The 20,099-nt window shown below is 56.1% G+C and overlaps 1 protein-coding gene across 16 annotated transcripts in view; it reads right to left on the bottom strand.

Annotated features, from left to right (window-relative positions):
- Positions 1-20,099, bottom strand: part of TCF3 (transcription factor 3) — a 106,521-nt gene that overhangs the window by 74,910 nt on the left and 11,512 nt on the right. For all 16 annotated transcript variants that reach the window (XM_068156328.1, XM_068156316.1, XM_068156315.1 and 13 more), the window contains exon 3: positions 18,263-18,335. In XM_068156328.1, coding sequence (XP_068012429.1) covers positions 18,263-18,335 — 73 coding nt within the window. The remainder of the gene's footprint in view (positions 1-18,262; positions 18,336-20,099) is intronic.

Raw genomic sequence — 20,099 nt, 5'->3', positions numbered from 1 at the left:
GGGGGTTGGAGCTGGATGAGCTTTGAGGTCCCTTCCAGCCCAACCCTTTCTATGAATCAGTGTGTGTGAGGGTCTCTGCCCCAGAGGTAACACTGGGGGATGGGGATGGCCCCTTTGGCCTGGCAGCTCTCAGGAAGAAGGCATCATCCATCTCTTTTGGGCACCCAGGACAGCTTCATGCTTGCTGCAGGTCCAGGCTGACCACAGCAGGGAGCACAAAGTGCAGCAGCCCTCAGAGTAGGAGCAGGGTGCTGCACAGGGTAGCCAAGAAGCCCTCATGACAACAGGAACTGAGAAAGGGAAAGATCTTCCCAACTGGAGCCTTGGATAACTTGGAAGTGACTTCAATTCTCCTGTTTCTGAAAAAAACCCCAAACCACCAGAGTTTCCTGCCTTGTTGTTCTATTCCCCAGGTCTGGAAATGCAATCAGATTGGTTCAGCTGCATCAAGACAACAAAAGCCCCAGCCCAGAACTCTCCTCACGACTGAAGCTGATCTCCGAGGGGCCAAGAGAAAGGAGAGCAAAAGTCAGGAACCTGTGGCAACCTCCTGTGTGCACTGTGGCCAACCCAGCACCCAAGTGATCCTCCAAAGAGAGAGGCCCAGAGGCAGAGGATGTGAAATAATCAGGATGTGGAGTGATTCTTCAGGGCTTTTTTTGCCAGGTAGGTGAGGCAAGAGGTCACCGAGAGCCACGTGAGCAGGCTCAGCCCAGCAGCCCAACGCTGAGCTTGTTACAGAGCTTAACCCAGGTTAAACCTCCCTCACACCAGGGGAAAAATCCAGCCCCCAGCCAAGGGGAAAGGGCCAAGCAGCTCTGAGACAGTGAGGGGATGGCCCCAGCCCCAGCTCCTAACCTGCTCTTCTCCCAGCAGCACTGAGACCACAGAATGGTTTTGGTGGGAGAAGCCCTTTCAGCTCCTCCAGTCCAACCATCCCCTAACTCTGCCGAGGCTGGGGCTGAGCCATGGCCCTCAGCACCACAGCTCTGCCTCTCTGAAATCCCTCCAGGAATGGGGATTCCACCACCTCCCTGGGCAGCCTGGGCCAGGCCTTGAGAACCCTTTCAGTCAAGAAGTTTCTTCTAATGTCCAACCTCACCCTCCCCTGGTGCACCTTGAGGCTGCTGCCTCTCATCCTATCACTCGTTCCTTGGGTGAAGAGACCAACTCCCAGCTGGCTCCAACCTCCTTTAGGAAGGAGAGAGCCAGGTGGTCTCCCCTGAGCCTCTTTTTCTCCAGGCTGAACAACCCCAGGTCCCTCAGGTGCCATCACTCCTGATTTCCAGGGGCTGTGAAATGCTTCTGGAGAAGCCACAGCCACAGAGAAGCCACATCCCTGTCTGGGGAGGGCCTGCAAGGAACTCACAATGAAAAGCCAACGTGCTTCAGCCCCCAGCTGGGGCCACTGGAGCTTCAGCAAAGCTCTTCAGGCCTGCAGGTGATGTGTGGCATGGGGAAAACAATGCAAGAGCTTTCCCCAGGCTCCTGCCATGGAGGCAAAGCCATCTCTGAGCCTGTGTGGCTGGGCCATGGAGATGCCTTTGGAAAGAGAAGTTGCCTGCTGATGCCAAAGTGCTTTTGAAGTTAGAGAATCACAGAAATGTTTGGGTTGGAAAAGGCCTCCAGGATCATCCAATCAGCAACCCAACCCCACCATGGCCACCAAACCATGGCCCCAGGTGCCACGGCCACAGGGTTCTGGAACACCTCCAGGCATGGGGACTCCACCACCTCCCTGGGCAGCCTGTGCCAAGCCCTGAGCACCCTGGCAGCAAAGAAATTTTTCCTCACCTCCAACCTAACCCTCCCCTGGCACAATTTCAGGCCACTTCCTCTTGTCCTGTCACCTGATCCTAGGGAGAGGTGACCAATCCCCACCTCACTGCAGCCTCATTTCAGGGAGCTGCAGAGAGCAATGAGGTCTCCCTCAGTCTCCTCTTCTCCAGACCTACAAGGACAGAGCAGCCACTGCTGAGCCCCAGGGCATGGGGAGGCTCAGCAGCAGGCTCAGCTTTTGGGTCATGAGCAGAGGTACCACAGAGAAGGTGCTGCTGAAGAGCAAATCTGATCCCTCTCTTCTGGGGCAGAAGCTCTGCTCTGCAGAGGACAGAGGGACAACAACTCACCCAGACAAAGTCGACTTCAGGTAGAAGGAACAGGTTGTCCAGGGAGGCTGTGGCTGCCTCCTCCCTGGAGGTATTGAAGGCCAGGCTGGATGAGGCCTTGAGCAGCCTGGGCTGGTGGGAGGTGTCCCTGCCCATGGCAGGGGGTTGGAACTGGATGGTCTTGAAGGTCCCTCCCAACCCATTCTGTGACTATGACTTGTTCCAAACTCTGAATCTCTGAATCATTGTGGCCCAGGTGGTGATGCAGCTCCAAAGGGAGAACTGCTCCAGCCAAGGAGTAACCAAGGCTGAAGTTTTTCCTCCTCCTCTTCTCTCCTTGGGGGGCTTGGAGCTGGATGATCTTAGAATCATAGAAGCACAGAATCAATAAGGTTGGAAAAGACCTCAAAGATCATCAAGTCCAACCTGCCACCCAACACCTCCTGACTACTAAACCATGGCACCAAGTGCCACATCCAATCCCCTCCTAAACACCTCCAGGGATGGGGACTCCACCACCTCCCTGGGCAGCACATTCCAATGGCCAACAACTCTCTCTGTGAAGAACTTTCTCCTCACCTCCAGCCTAAACTTCCCCTGGCACAGCTTGAGACTGTGTCCTCTTATTCTGCTGCCAATTGCCTGGGAGAAGAGCCCAACCCCCCCCGGCTATAGATCCCTTCCAACCCAACCCATTCTGAGTCTATAAATTAAGGAACCTTGCTTTAGCTTTTTAGTTTTGAAAGGGAAAAAGCAAAAGCACAGAAAGCCAGGCAGAGGCTTTGGGAGGCATCTCCACCTCCCCAGGCCTCTGGGGCCATTCATCACTGGGATCAAATCCAGCTTCCCATTGAAATGCAGCTGGACTTTCAAATGCAAATCCGAGGAGAGCAGCAGCATATGGTGGAGGTCAGGAGGAATTTTTCCTAATTAAATGGCTGCTGCTTTGTGTGCCAATGGAAACAGGGCACTGCCCAGCCTCTGGGAGGAGAGCACCTCCCTGGCAAAGCACGGGGGGCACAGCACCTCCCTGCTCTCCACACAGCGGTCACACACTCACCAACAAGGGCCAGGAGGGTGAGCAGAGGCCTGGAGCAACCTCTGCTCCAGGGACAGGCTGAGAGAGCTGGGGCTGCTCAGCCTGGAGAAGAGAAGGCTCCAGGGAGACCTCAGAGCAGCCTGCCAGGACCTGAAGGGGAGAGCTGGGGAGGGACTATTGACAAGGGCTGGGAGTGACAGGACCAGGGGCAATGGCTTTGAGCTGGGAGAGGGGAGATTGAGACTGGAGATGAGGAAGAAATTCTTGGCACTGAGGGTGGGGAGAGACTGGCACAGGTTGCTCAGGGAGGCTGTGGCTGCCTCCTGTCTGGAAGTATTCAAGGCCAGGCTTGAGCAACCTGGGCTGTTGGGTGGTGTCCCTGCCCATGGCAGGGGGTTGGAACTGGATGACCTTGAAGGTGCCTTCCAACCCAACCCATTCTGTGATGCTATGACAAGGAGAAGTGCTGTGAAGCTGTGGTGCTGAGGCACTGATGGAGACAAGGAGCAGCTGCTGTGGCACCTCCCTGGCCAGACCCAGACCCACCACCTCCTTCCAGTACCTGAAGGGGAGAGCTGGGGAGGGCCCTGTGATAAGGGCTGGGAGTGCAAGGTGAGGGACAATGGTTTGAAATTAGAGCAGATTTAGACTGGGTGTTAGGAACAAGTTCTGCACCATGAGGGTGGTGGAACACTGCAACAGGTTGCCCAGGTTGGTGTTTGAGTCCCCATCCCTGAAGATCACAGCTCGCAGGGTGTTAGGGGTTGGAAAGGACCCAAAGAGATTATGGAGTCCAACCCCCTGCTAGAGCAGGGCCATGGCATTGAGCACAGGTCACAAAGGAGTGCATCCAAATGGGTCTTAAAAGTCTCCAGGGGAGACTCCACAACCTCTCTGGGCAGCCTGCTCCATGTCTCTGCCACCCTCACAGCAGAGAAGTTGCTCCTCATGTTTAGACAGAACCTCCTATGTTCAGCTTTATGCCCATTGCCTCTTGTCCTGTCACTGGGGACCACTGAGAAGAGTCTGGCCCCATCCTCCTGCCACCCACCCCTGAGATATTTGTCAGCTTTGATGAGATCCCCCCCTCAGCCTCCTCCTCTCCAGCCCCAGCTCTTTCAACCTGTCCCCATATAAGAGCTGTTCCAGTCAACTGTCCTTTGCCCCACTGGGTATGAAGGATTCCACCTCCATGCACACCCTGGGGTGCTGGAGGCTGCCCTTGCTCCCAGCCTCACCCCCAGCCAGTCCAAGACAAAGCCTGGGCAGTTATTTTGGGTCTCTGTCTAACCACAGAGCCTCCCCTGCTAGAAAAAGCTTCTGCCACACTGCCTTCACCTCCCTCCTGCTGGTGACGCAATCTCCAGCTAAATTTAGAGGGAGCTGCTGCCTGAGGTTCCTCTGGAGGTGGGGATGAGCTCCTCAGGGTCAGCAGGCAGATGGACACAAGGCTTTTAGGCTTTCCTCCCTGGTGGCTTTGGAGCTGGGCTCCCTGCAAAGGGAACTGGAAAATTCATGAGGGAGGCTGATGTCCTGGAGGCCTCTTTCCCTCATTTAGCAGGGGAGGGAGGTCCTGTGGAGACATCCTCCCTCCAGAGACATCAACCACAGCAGCAAGAAGAGCACCAAAAAAGCCACCACAAACATGCTCAGAAGCTGAGTCAAGAAATCTTCACTCCCAGGTCAGCTCCTTTTCTCTTCTAATGTTTCTTCAGAGGACAGCCAAAGCCAGAGTCTCTAGAACTAGATGGCAAAATTGCCACCCTGTGTCCTACCCCAAGCCAAGGCTGAAGAGGCTTTAAGACAGCAAAGACCACAGCAGCTGCTCCTGCTCCTCCTCCTGAAGAGGACAGACCCTGGGGAGCCAGAGGCACAGAATGGAAGGTGTCCCTGCCCATGGCAGGGGGTTGGAACTGGATGGTCTTGAAGGTCCCTTCCAACCCAACCCATTCTGTGGATCTCTGTGGGCAACCTTCTGGGCCCAGCTGAGACAGATGCCTTGGCCTCACCGCTGGGCAGCCCTCTGTGCCATGGGGAGATCTCTGGGCAGCTGCCAGCAGGTGGGAGGGTGGAGCCTGCACTCCTGTACCTGGAGCAGGTAGAACAGGCTGAGCAGAAGTGGGGAGAGCCTCGGAGGGGAGCAAGCAGCAAGACAAAAGAGACAGCAGAGGCAGAGTCGTGTGGCTGAGCTTTCCCTGAACCAAGGGCCCTGCTCCACCTGGGACAGGCACCCAGCTCCCAGCACTGCCTCCTGGCTTTTGGGGCTCTTCAGTCTGGAGAAGAGCAGCCTGAAGGGTATATGATCAGTGTTCAGCAATACTTCAAGGGTGGCTGTCAGGAGGGTGGCACCAGACTGTGCTCAGTGGTGCCCAGTGCCAGGCCAAGGGGCAGTGGGCACAAACTTGCCCAGCAGAAGCTGCATCTGAACATGAGGAGGAACTTCTGTAAGTGAAGGGAGCCCTGGAGCAGGCTGCCCAGAGAGGTGGTGGAGTCTCCATCTCTGAAGACATTCAAAACCCAGCTGGATGTGTTCCTCTGTGACCTTCTCTAGGTGACCCTGTTCAGGCAGCAGTTGGATGCTCTCCAGAGGTCCCTCCCAGCCCTGCCATGCTGGGATGCCACCCCCAGGGCAGGTTCTCAGCTGATGCAGGCAGAGCATCCCCACTCCTGCCCTTAAGCAAGTCCTGCCAGGCTGCTGCCAGCAGCCAGACCAGCCCAGGTTAGACAATCAGCTCCATCAGCACTGTCTGGGAGGGGATATGGTGCTGGCCCAGAGGGCTTCACCTGCCTGCCATGTTCAGTTGATGGACTCTTCCCATGCTCTTGGGTCTGCATCCCAAAGTGCTCAGAGGTGCTCACAACTTCACCCTGATGGCTACAGGGTACCAACATTTCATAGAATCAGAATGGGTTGGGCTGGAAGGGGCCTTCAAGAGCATCCAGTTCCAACCCCCTGCCACAGGCCTCAGGGACACCTCCCTCCAGCCCAGCTTGCTCAAGGCCTCAGCCTGGCCTTGAACACTTCCAGGGAGAAGGCAGCCACAGCTTCCCTGGGCAGCCTGTGCCAGGCTCTCCCCACCCTCACTCTCAACAATTTCTTCCTCATTTCCACTCTCAATCTCTCCTCTCCCAGCTCAAAGCCATTGTCCCTCCTCCTGGCACTCCCAGCCCTTGTCACCAGTCCCTCCCCAGCTCTCCTGGAGCCCTTCAGGTACTGGAAGGTTGCTCTGAGGTCTCCCTGGAGCCTTCTCTTCTCCAGGCTGAAGAGCCCCAACTCTCCCAGCCTGCCCCCATGGGGGAGGTTCTGCAGCCCTCTGATCCTCTCTGTGGCTTCCTCTGGACCCTCTCCAACAGTTCCAGGTCCTTCTTGTGCTGGATGCTCCTTCTTCTAGCTGAGGTCATGGATCACCATCATCATCCCACTCAATAAAACCATTACCCTGCTGGGTTCCAAGCCTGCTCTTGGGTTAGAGGAGCACCCAAACTGTCACCTTTAGCAGTGATTTTGGGTGCTGGCCAGCAGAGAAGATGCCTTCATAGCATCCTTCAGCTGATTTAAGGATGGAGAGCACAGGGTCAGGCTAGAGGTGAGGCCCTGCAAAGCAAGAGAACAGCCACAGGCATCAAATGCAGCCCTTCAGGACCCCCCTTTCTTGCTCAGACCACAAGTCATCACCATTCCAATCTGAGCTTCACTGCTCAGGGCCTTCAACAGTGGGGGTGGACTGGGCAGTGAGTGGTGCCACGAGGGACACATGCTGGAGCAGGGCACCCCACAGAGCATGCAGAATGTGAAATGAGCAGCAGCCAGGGCCAGCAGCAATGCCTGCCAGAGCTGCTGGGCCCCTTCCAAAGCCATCTCTGCCCTTTGGAAAGGGCACAACAAGGCCTCAAGCCGGGATGCCGAGCCAAGGGCTCACCAACACGTGCCACTGGTGTAGTCCTGTGTGAGCAGCAGCTGAGGGGGGCTGAGGCAGAGCCAAACCCTGAGCATGCTGACCTCCACAAACCCATCTGTGATGAGAGCCTGGCCCTTGGGATTGAGGAGGCAGCAGCAGGACAAGGTAACAACATCAGATGTGGTCAATATACAACCACTCCTCTTACTAAAGGAAAAGCAGGTGCCTGAGCTTGCACACAGTCAGTCTGCAGATGAAACCAAACTGGGTGGCAGTGCTGATCTGCTGGGCCCTGCACTTGGGTCACAACAACCCCAGGAAGGCTCCAGGCTTGGGGCAGAGTGGCTGGAAACAACCCTGCAGAAAAGGACCTGGGGGTGCTGAGTGTCAGCAATTGAATGTGAGCCAGAAACGTGCCCAGGTGGGCAGGAAGGGCACCAGCAGCCTGGCCTGGAGCAGCAATGGTGTGGGCAGCAGGAGCAGGGCAGGGATTGTGCCCCTGGATGGGCACTGCTGAGGCTTCACCTCAAATCCCCTACAAGGTCTGTGCCACATCTGCAGTTCCCAAGCAAAAGCTCTCAATGCACCTCCAGCTCCCTGCCACTCCCTGAGCTCTTTCCTCTTAAGTCCAGCCTGGAGGACTGATTGCTCCCTGGGGTGGAGGGGATGAAACCAAACCCCACCAAACCCACCCAGACAAACACCCCCAAAAGCCCCTTCCTGTGCAATGTGCATCCTTTCAGCCCCTCAACCTCGGCACATCCCAGCCAGAGCCTGGGTCACACTTCACAGAATCACAGATTCAGCTTGGTTGGAAGAGACCTTTAAGATCTTAGAGTCCAACCCTTACCCCAGCACTGCAGGGGCACCAACAAACCCTGGCCCTCAGCTTGGAAACCCCTCCAGGGATGGGGACTCCATCACTGCCCTGGGCAGCCTGGCCAGGGCCTGACAACCCTTTGGGGGAAAAAAATCATTCCTCATGTCCAAGCTAAATCTCTCTTAGTACAACTTGAGGCTGACTCGTCTCATCCTGTCACTTGTATGTGACAACCTCACTGCAGCCTCCTCTCAGGCAGCTGTAGAGAGCAATGAGGTCTCCCTCAGCCTCCTCTTCTCCACACTAACCACCCCCAGCTCCCTCAGCTGCTCCTCCCCAGCCCTCTTCTCCAGACCCTTCTCCAGCTTCGTTGTCCCTCTCTGGGCCTGCTCCAGCCCCTCAGTATCCTTCTTGGAATAAGGGACCCATATTTGCCTCTCCCCAGCTGCTGGAGAAGCACTGAGCTGCTTGTCAGAGGATTCCCACTGCCCCGACAGCTCAGCTGCTCTTTTCCTGCCTTTCCCAGGCTCACTCCTTGCATGTCCCCCAGACTCCAGCCCTGGCCCTGCTGGGACCCCCTCGCTCTCAGCCTCACTCTCAGCCTTGTCCATGAATTCAGGGTTAGTGAAAAACAAATTTGAAGAGAGACAACAGAGAAAGAGAGAGAGGGGAAGGGCTTCATGATCCATCCTCACTGCCAAGGTGCAGGAGAAGCAGCTGCCCAGGTGGGGAAGCTCTGGCAGCAGGAATATGCACCCCAGGACATGAGGATCAGAGCTGGAACCAGGGTGTGACACTGGAATAGGGACAGAGGTGTGAAGCTATCTCCCTGCCATTTGTTCCCCCACCCCTGCCACTTCCTGCCACTCCCTGCCCCCAGCTCTCAGCCCCTCCAAGCCCTTTTCTTCCCAGCCCTGCTCTCTGTATCCTGGTTAACGGGAAAAACAGGGAGCAGAAAGGGGAGAGGGAGAGCAGGAGGCTCCCCAAGGCAGAGCCACAGAGAGAGCAGGGAGCTGTGGAACACACCTGACCAGCTCAGGGGAGCCCAGCACAGCTCTGCTGCTGGGAAGCTTGGGGGGGCAGCACCCTGGGTGTTGCCCTGCAGCACCCTCCCACACCCCAGGAGCAGCAATGGAAATGCTCCAGGGGTGCAAGGAGCAGCAGGGAGCTGCAGGGATTGTCTGCCTCCAAGGCTACCAAGCACTCACAGGTTTGCCAGCCTGACTTGGCCAAGCCAAAGCTGATTCTTGAACTTTGATGATGGCCAAAAAGCCATTTTTACAGGGAAAGAATCACAGAATGGCTCAGGTTGGAAGGGACCTCAGAGATCATCTCCTCCACTCCCCTGCAATGAGCAGGGACACCTCCCAACTGGACTTGGTTCCTCAGGGCCTCATCCAACCTGGTTCTGAACATCTCCAGGCAGAAGGCATCCACAGCCTCCCTGGGCAGCCTGTTCCAGAGCCTCACCACCCTCACACCAAAGAGCTTCTTCCTCAGCTCCAGTCTAACCCTGCTCTGCCTCAGCTTCAAACCATTCCCCCTTGGCCTGGCTCCAGACACCCTCAGGAAAAGTTCCTCTGCAGCCTTCCTGCAGGATCCCTTGAGGTACTGGAAGGCAGCTCTGAGGTCCCCCTGGAGTCTTCTCCAGGCTGCACACCCCCAGCTCCCTCAGCCTGTGCTCACAGCAGAGCTGCTCCAACCCTTGCATCATGGAATGGTTTAGGTTGAAAGAGACCTCCAAAGGTCACCTAGTCCAACCCCCCTGCAGGGAGCAGGGACATCCTCCACTAGATCATCCTTGGGGCCTGCTCTGGACTCTGTGTCCTTCTGCTGGGGACACCAGAACTGGGGGCAGCATTGCAGGTGGGGGTCTGACAAGTACCTTGCTCTGCTCTGGCTTTGTGGCATTGTGAGCAGTGCCAGCTCTGCAAGCCCCAGGCCCTGGGAACTCACAGAGCCCTGGCACGAGCAGGGGGCAGGCAGCCTGAGAGCCCTTCCTCGGCGCAGGGAGCAGCTCCTCAAGATCCAGTCCCATATTGTGCACCTCATGTCTGCCTTTCAGCATCTATCAAAATAGCAAGCCAAGCCCATCACTCCCACTTCAGCAGGAGCAGAACATGTGGGAAGGAGAGGAAAACGTGAGACATCCTTGCTAATAAAAGCTCCTCCTTCCCTCGGTGCCATGCGGCGGAGCAGCCGGAGCTCTGCGCTGACAGCCCCGCACGGCCCCGGGCTCCTCCGGCAGCTCAAAGGCTCTTCTCCAACCTCAACCATTCCACAACCCTACATTAGATGGGCTTGCTGCAAACTGGAGAAGAGAAGGCTCCAGGGAGACCTCAGAGCAGCCTCCCACCACCTGAAGGGGGCTCCAGGAGAGCTGGGGAGGGACTGGTGACAAAGGTTTGGGGTGACCGGGCAAGGGGTGATGGCTTCAAACTGGATTTAGATGAGACATTGGGAATAAACTCTTCCCCATGAGGGTGGTGAGGCACTGGAACAGGTTGCCCAGGGAGGCTGTGGCTGCCTCCTGCCTAGAGGTGTTCAAGGGCAGGCTGGATGAGGCTTTGAGCAGCCTGGGCTGGTGGGAGGTGTCCCTGCCCATGGCTGGGGGGATCGGAACTGGATGCCTTTAAGGCTCCTTCCAACCCAACCCATCTGTGATTCTATGCATTAAGGAACCTTGCTTTAGATTTTTCATTAGAAAAATAAACAACACCCCCAACACCCCCCCCTAAACAACCAAAACCCATCAGAAAGCCAAAGTCATGCTGGGGAGGCAAAGGGCAGCCCAGAGCAGAGCTGGGGAGCAGACACCACCCTCCTGCCCGGGGCTCCAGAGCCTCCCCTCACCCAACCTTGGGAGCTTCTTCGTGCACACACAAAAGAATTAAATCTTCAAACAGCTCACCCATAGCACCAATTAAAGAGACAACCTCATCTCTCAGAGAATTTATTACTCTCAGTGCTGTTGCCACAGGTATCCAAGTTTGAAGGCTGTTTAAAGCAGCTTTCAAAGGGGGTTTGGACTCACCTCCCTCCAGGGAGAATGCTCTGGCTTTGTTCAGGCGACTGGAACTCAACGTTTGCTACATGCACCAGCTTGTACCTCTTTGAAAGCCTCCCTGCTCAGCCAGCTTCAGATGTCTGTTATGAACTAGCCCTGATCAAAGCAATTGCCTCAACAATGAGGCTCATCTCATCACCTCGCCGGCAAAAAAAGCGCTGAGCAGATTTTGGGGGTGGAAATCACAGCAGGGACCTGGAAGGGACTCTCCCTTCTGAACATACCTGAGAGACCATCACAGAATGGGTTGGGCTGGAAGAGACCTTCAAGATCATCCAGCACCAACCCCCTGCCATGGGCAGGGACACTTCCCACCAGCCCAGGTGGCTCAAGGCCTCATCCAGCCTGGCCTTCAACACTTCCAGCCTTGGAACCATCACAGCCTCCCTGGACAACCTGTTCCAGTGTCTCATCACCCTCAGGGGGAAGAATTTCTTCCTAATATCTAAATCCAGCTTCTTCCAGTTTGAAGCCATCACCTCTCATCCTGTCACTCCATGCTTTTCCAAAAGGTCCCTCCCCAGCTCTCCTGAAGCCTCTTCTGATACTGCAAGGCCACCAGAAGGTCTCCCTGGAGCCTTCTCCTCTCCAGGCTGCCCAAGCCCAATTCTCTCAGCCTGGCCTCCCAGCAGAGGGCTTCCAGCCCTGCCAGCACTGCTGTGGCCTCCTCTGGCCCTGCTCCACCAGGTCCCTGTCTGTGCTGTGGACTCCAGAGCTGCCCCAGCACTGCAGGGGGGTCTGAGCAGAGCACAGCAGAAGGGCAGAATCCCCTCCCTGCCCCTGCTGCCCACACTGCTGGCGATCAGCCCAGGACAGGGCCAGGGCAGAGCTGTAGATCCCAAGCAAGGGAGCTGCCCCCAGCACAAAGCAGAAAGGCAAAGACATTAATGGTGACTTCACTCAAAAAGGGAGGAAAAAGGCTGAGTGATTCTTTGCTAGCAGAGCTTTTCTTTGTCACAAGCAATCATCTGTCCGGGGGACACTGCCTGGCCTCCTGTTTCGGCAGGACACAGAGCTGGCATTGCAGAGCAGTTCTGATGCAATGGGGAGGTGCTTCCACACTCTCCTTATTAACCATGGATGCAAAGCACTGCTCATGAGCTACTCCAGCAGATAGACTCACAGGTCATCACAGAGTCCAACTTCTAGCACTGCCAGGGCACCACTAAACCCTGGCCCTCAGCACCACATCTCCATGGCTTTGACATCCCTCCCAGGATGGGGAGTCCATCACTGCCCTGGGCAGCCTGGGCCAGACCTTGACAACCCTTTTGGGGAAGAAATTGCTCCTCATGTCCAACCTAAACCTCCCCTGGGGCAGCCCAAGGCTCTTTTTGTTGCTTGTTACCTGAGAGAAGGGACCAACCCCTACTTGGCTCCAACCTCCTCTCAGGGAGCTGTAGAGAGCAATGAGGTCTCCCTTCAGCTTCCTCTTCTCCACACTATACAACCCCAGGTCCCTCAGCTGCTCCTCACAAGACCTGTGCTCTAGAACCTCAATGTCCTTATTGGAGTGAGAGGTCCAAAACCAACACAACCCTTTGCCTTGGGTTTATTTCCCTGACTGACCCAGCCAAGAACCCAAGGTGAGACTTCATGGTCTCCAGGGAGACCTAATAGCAGCCTGCCAGAACCTGAAGGGGGCTGCAAGAAGGCTGCAGAGGGACTGTTCCCAAAGGCCTGCAGGGACAGGACCAGGGGCAATGGTTTGAAATGAGAGCAGAGCAGATTGAGATTGGATGTGAGGAACAAGTTCTGCAGCAGGAGGCTGCTGGAACACTGCAACAGGTTGCCCAGGGAGGTGGTTGAGGCCTCATTCCTGGAGGTATTCAAGGTCAGGATCAACAAGGCTCTAAGCAACCTGCTCCAGTTGCAGAGATCCCTGCTGAGTGCAGGGGGTTGGACTGGATGAGCTTTGGAGATCCCTTCCATCCCAAACCATTCTCTGATTCTGCGACAGCCCTGGCACTACCCCATGCCATGGTGCCATCACCACAGCCTAGGCTACAAACTTGTCAGCCTCCTGCCACCCCTCCTGCCTCCATGTCAATTCCCAAGGGTCCTCTCCATCTGAAATTTCACAGGAGCCCTTCCCTGCTAGAGGCACAGATTAATGAAGCTCACTGGGAGGGAGGCAGCTCCTTGCTGATCAGATTAGTCATTTATGAACTATGACATGGAGGTGGGGAGAGGCAAGGGAGGGGGGGGATGGAGGATGGAGGACAGGGCTTGAAATGCCTTTTGCTACTGCAAAGAACAAACAAAAGAGTTTGGGGAGGGGATGACAAAGGCAGAGCCTGGCAAGGACAATGAGCAGAGCCTGAGAGTCCGTCCCCCCCACCACCCCCCAGCCCCAGCAGCAAGCGGCACGGCTGGCGCTGGCAAACACCAGTTGCAGCACAAAGCCCCAGGAAGCCAAACTTCCCCGTGGTGACCTATATGTGCTATAAATGCTGCAGCCACGGGCTGCCTGACGTCAGCTCCAGCCTAGTGGCAATTGTTGGCTCGCTCCTTGCCAAGAAAAGGCAAAGCGGAGGTGCGGAATTGTCCATGCGGCAAGGGAGCGAAACCAGTTCCTCCCCCCCCCGGTGCATTTAAGGACAGAAAAGGAGGGAAACGGTGGCAGAGCTTAAAATAAAAGCAGGAGACAAATATATACAGGCAACAAGGCTCTCAGAGCTGGAGGGCTGGCTTTAACACTTGGGATTGTGCTGGCCTCGGGAGAGGGAACTGCGTTCCTCTGCAGGCAGAGGCCACGGCGGGAGGCAGCAGCTTGGCCAGGGCAGATATCAGCTGGGATTCACACAAGGCAGCAGGTTGGAGGGGACCCTCCAAGGGCATCTTGCAGGCAGCAGGGACACCTCCAACTACAGCAGGCTGCCACAGCAAATCTGATCTTGAATGTCTCCAGGTATGGGGCTTCCACCCCCTCGCTGGGCAGCCTGCGCCAGTGTCTCCCCACCCTCACGGTGCAGAACTTCCTCCTGATGTCCAACCTAAATCTGCCCTGCTCCACTTTCAAGCCACTGCCCCTCATCATTTTCTCAGTGTGATTTTTCCAGCAGCACTGGTTCAAAGGCCTCTGCTACCTCAGTGACCAGCTGGACATCAATAGCTGCTGCACTTCTGTGTCTGGAGAGGACCCACAGGAAGGCTGGGCAGAGAGTGCTTCCAGTGACAGGACGAGGGGCAATGGTTTGAAAGGGGAGGTTAGGGTTGGACCTGATGAGATCATCCACCCAAAATAATTCCATGAGTCTATGAATTCATGTGGCCAAGGATGGGCAGAAGCATAAAATCATAGAACCACAGAACTGTTGAAAACCTTTGATATCAAAGTGGCCTTCCAGTGTCTGGAGGCAGCTACAGGAGAGCTGGGGAGGGTCCATCCACAAGGGCTGGGAGTGCCAGGACTAGGGGCAATGGCTTTGAGCTGGGAGAGGGGAGATTGAGACTGGAGATGAGGAAGAAATTCTTGGCACTGAGAGTGGGGAGACACTGGGACAGGTTGCCCAGGGAGGCTGTGGATGTCCCCTCCCTGGAGGTGTTCAAGGCCAGGCTGGACGAGGTCTTGAGCAGCCTGGGCTGGTGGGAGGTGTCCCTGCCCATGGCAGGGGGTTGGGACTGGTGGATCTTGAAGGTCCCTTCCAACCCAACCCACTCTGTGAATCTATGCATCCCATCCCCAGCTACCACCCCAGCCAGCTCCTGCAACAAGCACCTGTGCTCCCCAGCTCCTTGCACACTGGAGCACAAAGAAGTCTTTACAACTGTTGTTCCAAACCCAAACCATTCTGTGCCTCTGTGATCACCAAGTCCAACCACTCACCTAGAGCTCAGTGCCACCTCTGCTGCTAAGCCACTGCCACTGCACCACATCCCTCAGCACCACATCCCCACCAATGTTTCTGGCACATGAGAGCATCAGTTTATTACCTTGGGACTGCCACAACAATCCCCACTGATGAGATCCTGCAACTGTGGTGCACATCACCCAGCCAAGACTCAAGTGCACTGGAGCCTGATTCTGCTTTCCAGGCCGAGGGATGAATGCCCCTGGCAGGGAAGTGCTGCACCACCTTTGCCAGGGGGTTGGGACATCAATTGAACAGGAGTCTGGCACACATGAGGCACACTAAGGATGCAGCCCAGTTCTTCCTGCAAGGCAAGAAGATTTAGGGAGCTAATCTCCAGGTCCAGATTACAGCATGGCTCCACAGCCCCCAGCAAGTCAGGCTCCCCAAATCCAAGGACCATCTGCTCTTCACACTCTGAACACACTGGGGCTGGTGAGGATTCAACTTCAAAGTGTGCTGGCAGGCTGGGGATGCTTTTGAGGGTAGATGAGTGACTGACCACACTTTGCCCTTAATGAGTGAATTAAGCTCAACCAGTGTCAACAAACTACGAAACTAACCACTAAGCATTGTCTGGGGCTTAGCTTAATACACTTTGGATCCTTCAGGGACAGACTTTTGAGCAGAGCCTGTTGGGACAGGACATGGGGAGATGGTTTGAAACCAAAGGAGGAAGATTCAGACTGGAAAGAGAGACAAGGGTGATACTTGGCATCTTGGGTCCAGAGGAGGCCACAGCAATGCTGCCAGGGCTGGAAGCCCTCTGCTGGGAGGCCAGGCTGGGAGAGTTGGGCTTGGGCAGCCTGGAGAGGAGAAGGCTCCAGGGAGACCTTCTGGTGGCCTTGCAGAGCTTCAAGGGCTGAGCAGAAAGCTGGGGACAGACTTTGGAGCAGGGCCTGTTGGGACAGGACAAGGGGGGATGGTTTGGAACCAAAAGAGGGAGTTTGAGAGTGGAGAGAAGGGAGAAATGTTTGACCCTGAGGGTGGGGAGAGCCTGTCCCAGGCTGCCCAGAGAGGTTGGAGCTGCCCCATCCCTGGCACCAGTGCAGGTCAGGTTGTTTGGGGCTCTGAGCAACCTGCTCTGGTTGGGGACATCCCTGCTGACTGCAGGGGGCTGGACTGGGTGAGCCTGAAAAGTTCCTTCCCACTCAAACCCTCCATGAGCCTGTGGCTCTATGGTTTGGCTCCAGTCTCTGGACTGGGACAGGAGAGCATCGCTGCTTAGCTGCCCTGCAGGTGTGGAGGAGCTGCTCAAGGCTGGTCCAGCTTGGCTGCCACACAATGGTTGTAGCTCTGGCAGCAGAGAGGACTCACTCTGCCTGGTGGGACCTAGCACCTTCCAGGACTCTTCCCACCCAACCCAGTCTGTGATTCCCTGATCTCAGCCTCCCTTTCCCAGGATGCTGGAGGTTGGAGGAGGGCTGTGGGCTGGGGCTGGATGAGCTTTAAAGGTCCTTTCCCACTCATCCCAGCCTGTGATTTTCTAACACACTTCATCCACCCCTCTGCACAGCACAGCAACCAGCTCCTCACTGCAGTCATTCACCAGCACAAAACCATCCCCAAACATTTAGGGGCAGAAATAAGTCACAAAGCCAACACACAAACAAAACTTGCCCCCAGCTCTCCAAAGGTGAGGCCAAGGACGACTGCCCAAGGGATAACTTTGTTGCAAGAGCAGAAACACTTGGCCCAACCCAAGCCCCAAAGCTGCATTTCAAAGCCAGGATGCCCAGGGCTGGACAAAAGAGCCACCAGGGAGACCTGGAGAGCAGCAGTTGTGCAACTGCCTTCAGTTGTATAACATCAGCCCTCTGTTTTCATCAACTGCTCAGAGCCAGAGTCAGAAAGCAGCAGCCCAGAGGAAGGGTGGTGTCAACATTACCTTTCACTCACCCGAGAGAAAAGGAGGAGGAGAAGGAGGAGGGGGGGAGGCAGAAGTTCTCCGTCGTTAGTGCTGCTGCAGAGCCAAGCGGAGGGGGTCCGGCCGCGCATCGCACAGCCCTGCTCCCATCCCAGCCTCTCCTGGCTGGCCAGCACCACAGACCCTGCAGCCAAGCAGCCTCTGGGAGGAAACTGGGAGCTGCTCCACTGCTCTCCTCTGGCCAGCGTGGCCTTTGTGGATGACTTTAACAGCAGGAGTCACACAGGGGAACGCTCACTGCAGAGATCAGCTTCCAGCTGGCTCAACCCGAGAGCTGTCTCCCCCTCGAATTTCCTCCAGCACCCACTCACCAGCTTCCCTCCCTGTTAAAATGTCTGCTCAAAACCATCTTGACACGCAGCTAAGCAGCCCCATCTGAAGCAGCACAACTTCCCTGCCTCAAAATGGCAGGAGCAGGGCAGAGCACACCGCTCCCATCCCACCGCAGCAGGTCTCACCCCCACCGGAGCTGCCCCACAGCACTGTGGCATCAATACTGCCATCCAGAACCCCTGGCTGCTTCCCAGCGCCAGGGCACAGCCACTCCCCACGGCCAGGAGCTTCCCTGGACAGCTCAGGGCAGGGAAGGTCAAGTTTTAACCATTCACAAGGCATCAGCATGTTCCAGCAAGAAGGGCAAATGAACTTAACTTCCTGCGTGCCAGGGGCTGCGGCCAGCCGGGCACAGAGCAGCTTCCTCGGGCATCAAGAGCCTGGCAGGGCACCACGCTGTGCCCAGCTGGGGAATTCTCCACTCCAGCCTCAAATGACCCAGCACCACAGCTCCCAGCCAGACACCCAGCACCAGGTGCCCTCCAGCCAGGCTCCTATCGCTGCCAATTGCCAGCCTGCTCCCTCCACAGGTACCCTCAGCCCTTTGATGTCAGATGGGCAGAGATGTCAGCATGTCTGGGGAGTGGGAGCAGCTGCTGGCTCTGAGGGCAAGGTGGGACATGCAACAGCACCCCAAAACCACAGCCAGGTTCAGCTCTGAGTCTGCTGAAAGAGCTCCAGCCAAGCTTGCTGCCTGCCTGCCTGGAGACATCTGGCCAGGAGGGCTTTGCAAAGGTCCTGTTGGGAACACAAAGATCCCAGCCAGGGAGCTGCTGGAGGAGCTGAGTGGAGCAAACTGCACCAGAGCCTCCATTTGGGACAGCTGAGCTTCAGGAACTCATCACCACCACCACCAGGACTTCTCAGTGACCTACAGCAGAAGACTCCCAGTGCCTGCAGACAAGCATCCACCTAAGCAGCTTAGGAGAGAGCACTGCCTTGAGCTCTCAGACTGCTGCAGACGGACAACAACCTGCAGCTTCTCCGCTGGATGCTCGTCAGCAAGAGCAGCTTTTGCCCACCCAGAGCCACATGGAGCAATAAGAAAATCATCCAGAGCAATCCCAGCAGGCCAGCACCAAACAGACAGAGAACACCCGAATGCAGAACCCCCCACCCTGGGTCTCTGGGGAGCAAACACAAATGTATTGCGAGAAACATTGATGGTGCCACGAGTAAAACACAAAGCAAAAGAACAAATGAAGATGACAGTACCTGATCCTCCAAACTGAGTGCTTGCTAGGGTCGTGGGTCTGTTTTTTCCATTAGCCACTGGCAGGGGAAACATCTAGAAAAACAAGAAGATGAGAGAGAAAGGAAAGGAGAAGAGATTTGAGTGCGTTGGTTTCACCGGGCTGCTGCTGAAGGGGGCAGAGGGGGCAGGCGTGGGGGGAGGAAGCAGGGAAGAGCAGCACTTGATTGATGCAAAAACCTTTCCTCCCCCTCCTGTCCCTGCTCCTTAGATCAGCTGCAGGAGGGGCAGGAGCAGTGCAGCTGGGATGCAGGCACATTCCTACGTGCAGAGGCTTCTCCTGTGTACACAGCCTGGCTGCTTCCCTAGGTGCAGCTGAAGTCCAGCCAAGAAGCAGCATTGCTGTGGTCAAGCCCAAGAGTTTCTGCCCTCAGTTATTCACTGAGGATCAGACTGGAGAGTGCCCATGGAGAAAGGCTGACTCCATTCATAAAAAGCTATCTTATTAATGCTTGCAAGTATCCAAGGGGGTAGGGATGGAAGGACGATGAGGCCAGACTCTCCTCAGTAGTCCCCAGTGACAGGGCAAGGGGCAACGGGCACAAAATTGACCATAAGAAGTCCCATCTAAAGATGAGGAGGAACTTCTGTACTGTGAGGGTGGCAGAGTCCTGGAGCAGGCTGTCCAGAGAGGTTGTGTGTCTCCTCTGGAGCTTTTCAAGGCCTGCCTGCATGTGTTCCTGTGTGACCTGCCCCAGGGGCAAGGGTGTTGGACTGGATGATCTCCAGAGGTCCCTTTCAGCCCCCACCATGCTGGGATTCTGTGAAAATGACAGCACCCCACAGAGCTCCTTGTACCCCACAACACCCACAGCAAGCCAGGCCTCATCCTGTGCCTCCCAGCACCCTGCAGTGCCCAGGAAGGACAAGGGCTGCCTGTGGACTCTGGCAGGCACAGGTAGTTCAGACACATATTTGAGTGATGCCTGACCTCAGTGCAGGGAGCCTCACACCAGCTATGGGAGGGAAGAAGCCTCCACAGAATCACAGAGCTCTTTGGGTTGCAAAAGGTCTCCAAGACCATCCAGTCAAACCACCATGGCCACCAACCCATGGCCCCAAGTGCCATGGCCACACAGTTCTTGACCACCTCCAGGGATGGGGAGACTCCACCACCTCCCTGGGCAGCCTGTGCCAATCCCTGACCACTTCTCCAGCAAAAAACACCTTTTCCTCATCTCCAACCTAACCCTCCCCTGGCACAATTTCAGACCATTTCCTCTTGTCCTATCACCTGATCCTAGGGAGCAGAGCCCAACCTGGCTCCAGCCTCCTCTCAGGGAGCTGTAGAGAGCAAGGAGGTCTCCCAGCCTCCTCTCAGGGAGCCGTAGCGAGCAACCACATCTCCCCTCAGCCTCACCCAACCCTCAGCTCTGGCAGTGCCATCACTTAACACAGCCTTGGGGGTGCCATGGGAGAAGCAGGAGCAAAAGCACTGAGCCCCCTGCTTAGAGAGCTTCCAACATCTTTCTGTTTGGATCAGCCTGGCTGCTTGTTTGCTGCGCTGCCGCAGCTTCGGCATCCCAACTCCTCTTCGGCTGGCGGGAAGCTCCCTCCCAAACACTGCAAACCTTCCTCAGCTCACTTGTCTAAATATTGTTAATCTGAGCTGGGAAAGGTTTCAGGAGCTGCTATTTACAATTTGCTATGCACCTGCATGCAGCAGGCACCAAAACAAAAAAGAACACCACCCCCCCACCCCCAAAAAAAAACCCACCCCCAAAACCCCAACCAGCAAGCCTCAATTCCTCTCCACACACAACCGAAGCTGCAGCCAATAAAACAACTGGTGGGAAAAGG

The sequence above is a fragment of the Melanerpes formicivorus genome, unplaced genomic scaffold, assembly GCF_026170545.1.
Source record: "Melanerpes formicivorus ecotype bairdi unplaced genomic scaffold, bMelFor1.0.p_v2 SCAF_34, whole genome shotgun sequence".
NCBI lineage: Eukaryota > Metazoa > Chordata > Aves > Piciformes > Picidae > Melanerpes > Melanerpes formicivorus.
This window is presented reverse-complemented; position numbering and strand designations above follow the sequence as displayed.